Here is a 7,404-nt window from a genome sequence, read left to right as displayed (position 1 = left end):
GTTGAAAACTTATGTTCACACAAAAACCTGCACATGGATGTTTACAACAGCTTTATTCCTAATTGCCAAAACTTGGAAGCAACCTAGATGTCCTTCAGTAGGTGAATGGATAAATAAGCTGTGGCCCATGCACACAAGAAATATTACTCAGCACCAAAAAGAAATGATCTATCAAGCCAAGAAAAGACATAAGACAACCTTAAATGCATATGACTAAGTGAAAAAGGCCAATCTGAAAAGGCTACACACTGTGTGATTTCAACTATCTGACATTCTGGAAAGGCGAAACTGTGGAGACAGTGAAAAGATCAGTGGTTGCCAGGGGTTAGTGGGGAGGGAGGGATGAATAGCTGAAGCACAGACGATCTTTAGGGCATACTGTAGTATGCATTTATACATTTGTCAAAACCCATGGAAGTACAACACCAAGAGTGAACCCTAATGTAAACTGTGGACTTTAGGTGATGATGACATGTCAATGTAGGTTCATCAATTATAACAAATGTACCAATCTGGTGTGGGTGTTGATAGTGGGGGAGGCTGTGCATGTGTAGGGGCTAGGGGATATGGGAACTCCACATTCTGCTCAATTTTGTTGTGAACCTAAAACTGCTCTAAAAAGTAAAGTCTATTTTTTTAAAAAAGCAATTGGCCATAAGTTTAAATTGGCCATAAATTTTAAAAAATTAATTGCCCATATTTTTGGACTGTCAATTCTATTCCATGGATCGGTATGTCTATCCTTATGTCAGTAACACACTGTCTTGATTCCTGTAGCTTTGTGGTCAGCTTAGAAATCATAACATGCAAGTCCTCTGACTGTGTTCCTTGTCAAAATAGTTTTGGCTCTTCTGGGTCCCTTGCATCTCCATATGAACTTTAGGATCAGCTTGATAATTTCTGCAAATTAGGCACTTGGGGTTTTGATAGGGATTGCACTGAATCTGCAGACCAGTTTGGGGAGCATTGTCATCTTGACAACATGAAGTGTTCTGGTCCTTGAATGTGGGGTGTCTTTCCATTTATTTAGGTCTTCTTTTACTTTTTTCAATGATGTTTAGTAGATTTCCATGTACAAGTCTTGCATTTAATTTGTTATATATTTATACATAAATTTATTCTTTTTGATGCTATGTAGGCAGAATTGTTTTCTTAATTTCATTTCTGGATAGTTCATTGCTTGTGTATAGAATAACAATTGATTTTTGTTTACTTATCTTGTATCCTGCACCTTTGCTGAACTTTTTTATTAGTTCTAATTTTTTTTTGTGCAGAATATTTAGGATTTTCTCTACATAAGATCATGTCATCTGTGACCAGAGATAGTTTTACTTCTTCCTCTCCCATCTGAATTCCTTTGATTTCATGTTCTCCCCTAATTGCCATGGCCAGAGCCTCCAGTAAAATGTTGAATACAAGTGGTGAGAGAGGACATCCTGCTGTTGTTCCTGATCAAAGGGAGAGCTTTCAGCCTCTCACCATTGAGTGTAGTAGCCGAGGGTTTGTGATGGATGGTCTTTATCAGTTTGAGGGCAGTCCCTTCTGTTCCAGATTTGTAGACTTTTTTTCTGTGGCTGTGGTTTTTGTCCATTATTCGGTTAATATAGCATATGGTATTGATTAATTTTCATATGTTAAATCAATCTTGCATTCCTGAGGTAAATCCCACTTACTCCTTTTTATGTGTTGCTGGATTCGATTTGCTGGTATTCAGTTGAGCAATTCTGCCTCTATATTCACAAAAGATATTGGTCTGTAGTTTTCTTTTCTTGTGATGTCTTTGCTCGGTTTGGTGTCATGGCAATCCTGGCATTATAGGATGAGGTGGGAAGTGTTCTCTCTTCTTCTTGCACTTTTTGGTGCTTTATCTTCACTGCATCTTCACGGTGTTGCTCTGTGTAACTGCCTTGCTCAGTGGGGTCCAGCACTTGGCCCAACCACATCCCTGGGAGTTTCCACTTCACTGCGTCAACCAGGCTTTGCCACAAATATCCATTGGATGTTTGTACCTGTGAAGGGATGTGGTGAGAGCCCTTCTCTGGGTAGATAAGAAGTCGCTGCTCTGAAACCCTGCATACCAGCTCTCAGGTGGTAGTCAGCAAGGCCTTGGGGGAGCTCCTGTTATGAAACTGCCCAAGCCTCTTGGTTGGAAATGCGTTTTTCTGGATTTTTGTGAAGGCATTTCAGAACAAGGAACATCTGTTCACTCATGTTTAGGCCACAAGGAGCAAGGTAAGGGAGGTGTCATCCGTGCAGGAAGTGAGAGCACATCTGAGAAGTTCCTCAAGATGGTATCAGCCAAATATCAGAAGGGGCAGGGGGCCGGCTAAGGCAGAGTGTTCTAAGTGGCACCATCTTGTCTGGGAGTCCACCTTCCTGTCACCAGCCCACTGAGCCAGACAGCCTGCAGGTGCCCCTAAAGTCCTATTCCACAAACCACATATAAACCTGAAAACATGGAGAAAGTTCTGGGGCAAGAGGATGTCTGTGTTGGTTTTGCTTTGCTTGGATGGATTGTCATCATTCTGCTATTTTGCTGTAAAGAAGTTAACACCCTGTGACACCAACCTTTCCACATTCAAAGGAGTGGGAAGAGCAGAAAGACAAATGTCCCTCAGCCCCAGGAATAAATAAGCCTAACGGGGCGGGGGGTGTGTGTGAGGGTCACGTGATGAGACATGTGATGGGTCTCCCCGTGATGTGGGGACTGGCATGGAGTAGATGCTCAGTCCATGATACCTCTCATGGATATCCAAAAGAAGGGAGCTGCTGTTAGGGTCCCCCAGGGTTTTGCAGACTTGACAGGTGCTCTTGGGCTGGGGGAGCTGCCATTGGTCTCTGAGGGGCCCTAGGGGTGCCCCAAGCTGGAGGGCTGTAGGTTGCCCCCAGGAGTCTGCTCACCTCCTTTAAGGACACTGTAGCTAGAAGCTCAGAACAGCCAGCATGAGTTCTGCCAATTCACAATACACTCCCCAAAGCCCTTGTCAACAGATGAGGGAGGCTTCCTGCCATCCCATTGTGCTGAGAGGTCAGGAACTGCCCAGGGCCTCTCAGTCAGATTCATGCCCTCATCCTACCAGAGTGTCCCCTGAGTCCTGCAGCCACCACACCTCCCAGTGTTGAGGGGCCTGGATGGTGCCCAGCTGGTGGAATACGTGTGTTGGGATGAGGGATCAAGGAGAGTGTCTGCAGCAGGGAAAGCGGAGGGGCTCCAGACACACCCCCAGACCTGGACCTTAACCTCTACCAGCCTCCCGAGGTCACCATGGTGACCTGGGCTAGTCACTTACTTGGTGGCCTGGGCTTCCACATCTGTGAACTGAGCACAATAATAGGGCTTCCCTAGAAGCTGGGGAGCTCTGGTCTTGACCGTGAGAGGTGTGGGTAGGGTGGGCTGAATGCCTGTGGGACCTGGAGGTAGCACCCAGTTCTGGATATGCCCCTAGGAGTTGGGGTGGGCACAGAGCGGTGGCAGCAATGGAAACAGCAGGTGAGCCACAGCAACCCCTGCAGGGACAGACTCAGGCCAGAGAGGAGGTGAAGGCTCGGGTACTGGGGACAGGGGCACAGCGGAAGTAGATGTGCCAGTGGTGTGGTGGTGGCCTGTCAGGGTGCAGGGCCTTGGCTTCAGACACAGGGCCCAGGGTGCCCCCCCGTCCTGGCAGAGTGCACTGATACACTAGCCTGGTGGGGCGGGGAGGAGGGTGATGAACGCTGCTGTCTGAGGCCAGGTGTCTGCCTGGGCCAGAACAGTCCTGTTCCGGGTCCTGGAGGCCTGGCTCAGCTCCTGGGAAGCCTCGGGTTTCCACCCTGCTCTGGGATCCCAGATCACTGGAGAGGTTTGTAGCCGGGGTCTCAGTGGCTGCCCCATCCCCACCTTCAGGACCCCTCCCAAACACGCTCAGGTCCTCTCCACCAGGCTCCCTTGCTTGCCCGGGAGGCAGGCCAAAGGGATCTCCATGCTTCCCTGTGACTTCCTGCCCATCCTGCTGGCAGGCCCTGACCCCTGCCTCATCCATCCTTCCAGCTAGCCAGTGGTCCCCAGGACAGGGTATGGCAAGGACTGAGGGCTGTTCAGGGCCTGGCTGGGCAGCCTGTCACTCCCTCTGGCCCTCGTAGGTACTGGCAGGTGGCTTGGTGCTCCTCTCAGCTGCCCACTATGGCCCAGGGACTGCCCAGCACTGCCAGTCTGGGGCGCTTCTGCCAGAAGCTGAACCGGCAGAAGACACTGGAGGAGACCACCAGGGAGACGTCACTGCAGCGCCACCTGACCACGCTGGACCTGACCCTGCTGGATGTGGGTGCCATGACGGGCTTTGGCCTCTACGTGTTCATGGGCATTGTGACCAAGGCGATGGCCGGCCCTGCAGTGCTCGTGTCCCTCAGCGTGGCTGCTGTTGCCTCCCTGCTGGCAGCCCTATGCTACGCAGAGTTCAGAGGACTTGTGCCCACCACAGGCTCTGCCTACCTGTTCACTTATGTGTCCATGGGCGAGCTGTGGGCCTTCCTCATTGGCTGGAACATGCTCCTCCGGTGCCTCATTATTGGCATCGCTGTAGCCCGCACCTGGAGCGGCTACCTGAATGCCATCTTCAGCCACCGCATCCGCAGCTTCATTGAGGCCCATGTGGGCATCTGGCAGGTGCCCTTCCTGGCCCAATACCCAGAGTTCTTGGCTGCTGGCATCATACTTTTAGTCTCTACATTTGTCTTTTGTGGAGTCCATGTCTCTTCCTGGCTCAACCGCACCGTATGTGCCATCAGCTTGGTCGTCATCCTCTTCATCATCATCCTGGGGTGTGTACTGGCCCGCCCACACAACTGGAGCACAGAGGAGGGGGGCTTTGCTCCCTTCGGCTTCTCTAGCATCATGGCTGGTGCTGCCACCTGCTTCAAAGCCTTCGTGGGCTTTGGTGCTATTTCTGCCTCCAGTGAGGAGGCCCAGAACCCAAAGCGAGCTGTGCCTATGGCCCTCGCCATCTCTCTTGGCCTGGTAGCTGGTGCCTACATCCTCGTCTCCACTGTGCTCACCCTCATGGTGCCCTGGCACAGCCTGGACCCTGACTGGGCTCTTGCTGATGCCTTCTACCAGCGGGGTTATAGCTGGGTGGGCTTCATTGTGGCAGCTGGCGCAATCTGCGGTAAGGGGCCCTTCCGGGTAAGGTGGGAGGGGACACGGAGGTGGGTCCCTGCCCTAAGTCTCCTAGGGAACACATCTCCATCTAGACCTGTGTTCCCAGTTGCATCATGGGCCCAGGAAGGGGCTAATGTTTAGACTCTCCACCCAGGCTGGTTGGGAGGGACCTACTCACTGCCACTCCCAATTGTAAATAGAAGGTCAGCTCTGGGCACGTGCTTTCAAGTCCTTTCCTGGTGGAGGGACTCAGCCCTCATCAGACTCTCCAGTGGGTCTGTCACCTAAACTGGGGTATCCCATTCCTGGGTGGTGAGGGGGAAAAATCCAGCACCCCACCTACAGGCAGGCTCACTCTGAGAGCTCAGAAAATCTCATGCCCGTGTTCCCAAGGGGCCACCCATGCCCTGGCCCCCAGCAGCAGCCCCTGGTGGGCCTGTCCACCATGCTGACCAGTCTCCCACCCTCTGTCACAGCCATGACCACTCTCCTGCTCAGCAGCCTCACTTCCCTGCCACACATCGTCTCTGACATGGCCGCCGATGGGCTCTTCTTCCAGGTGTTTGCCCACGTGCATCCCCGGACACAGGTGCCCATGGTGGGCATCCTGGTGTTCGGGGTCATCATCGCTTTCCTGGCATTGCTGCTGGACCATGAGGCACTGGTCCAGTTCTACTCCATCAGCTCGATGCTGGTCTACACCTTCACGGCCACCAGCATTATCATGCCACGCTTCCAAAAGGCCCCTCCATCCAGTGCCCCGGGCCCAGCCAGCCCTGGGGGCACAGAGTGGGCCTCAGCCCCTGAGCCCAGGCAGCTGCGACCAGCCCTGAGGCCCTACCTCAGCTTCCTGGGTGGGTGCAGGCCTGGAGCTGCTGTGGCTTGAGCACTCGGTGTCCTGGTGGCCTCGGCCATCACTCTGGACAGCGTGCTGGTCTTCGGGGACTCAGCCCTGCACCTCCCGCTCTGGGGCTACACCCTGCTGCTCCTGCTCAGCTCCGTCATGTTTCTGCTCAGTCCCCTCATCCTAGGGGCCGACCAGCAACAGCGCTGGCAGGACACCTTCCAGGTACTTCCTCCAGCCAACACCCATCACTCTCAGCCCAGCCAGCTCCCCTCGCCCCTTCCTCCTCCACCATGGCAGGGTGTACCAGGGGTCCCAGGGCAGGGGAGGCCAGTACCCCACCCCTTCTTTCTGCATGGTGAGTGGGTACTTGTCTCCAGAATCTCCAGAGGCGGAGAAAGGCTCTGTGGACTCCCAAGAAATCAGGCCTTGGGCCAACAGACCTTCCCACAGCCCAGCCCAGCCCTGCCCTTGCCCGTCAGGTTCCCCTGGTGCCCCTGACTCCAGCCCTGAGCATCCTCCTCAACATCTTCCTCATGCTGCACCTGAGCTCCCTGACCTGGCTGTGCTTCTCCATCTGGCTGCTGATTGGTGAGTGGGCGCCAGGCTGGGAGCCAGGGTGGGCTGCAGGAGGAGGGCAAGCAGGGAAGCAGGGGTGGGACCTGCCCCTCAGGCTTGTGCCCCACTTGCAGGACTCATGGTGTATTTTGGCTACAGCATCCGGCACAGCAAGGAGAACCAGCAGGAGCAGCCGGAATTCACTGCCACACGTGACAGCCTGGAGGAGACGGTGCAGCCCCTGCAGCCGCCCAGCCAGTCAGTGGCCCAGGAGCCCACCCTCATGGATCAGCCCGCCAGTCCATGAGGACTGATGGGGCCTACCTGCCTTCCCCACCTGCTTGGGAGGCAGGAGGGGCTGACAGCCCCTTCTATCCGAGGCAGCTCAGGTTTACAGACCTGCCCATGCTGGGGCGTCCTCAGGACCTCGGGACCTTAGCCCCGGTGCTGAGCATCGAGTCTTTGGGAGTGGGCCGTAGCCAGTGCTGGTGTGGTGGACTCTGCCCAGCACCTTCCAGTTTATGACCAACTCCAGCTACCTGGGCAGGTGGAGTAGGGCAGGCAGGGAAGAGGCTCCCAGCCCCCGGGATCCACAATAATAACTGCTTCGCCAGCCACGTGGCCTGTTGCCATGTACACTGTGGCGTTCTTTGTGGCACTGAGTCCTCACCTGCCCCCAGGAACCAAGTGTTTGTCTCCAATCCGGAGCAAAGATGCCGAGGATCCATAAGGTGGAGGCACCAGCCCTGGGACAGCCTGAGTCAGGGACATGGCCAGGCCTGGGTCTCAGGGTCCTGCCCTCAGGCCATGCCCTCTGCCCAGCTCAGAGGGGCCTATACACGCCAAGCACAGAGTGGTCTCTGACAGG

At 54.1% G+C, this 7,404-nt stretch overlaps 1 protein-coding gene across 1 annotated transcript; it reads left to right on the top strand.

The window, feature by feature from the left end:
• Positions 1 to 4,126: 4,126 nt before the first annotated feature.
• LOC131398401 (cationic amino acid transporter 4-like) lies at positions 4,127 to 6,843 on the top strand. The gene is given in 4 exon segments (XM_058531908.1): positions 4,127 to 5,141; positions 5,611 to 6,203; positions 6,461 to 6,569; positions 6,671 to 6,843. Coding segments are annotated over 4 exon segments (1,857 nt in total). The 5' UTR covers positions 4,127 to 4,159.
• The last annotated feature ends 561 nt before the right edge of the window (positions 6,844 to 7,404 follow it).

This window comes from Diceros bicornis, chromosome 35 (assembly GCF_020826845.1).
Source record: "Diceros bicornis minor isolate mBicDic1 chromosome 35, mDicBic1.mat.cur, whole genome shotgun sequence".
Lineage (NCBI taxonomy): Eukaryota > Metazoa > Chordata > Mammalia > Perissodactyla > Rhinocerotidae > Diceros > Diceros bicornis.
The sequence above is the reverse complement of the archived record's forward strand: the minus strand, read 5'-3'. Positions and strand labels throughout refer to the sequence as shown.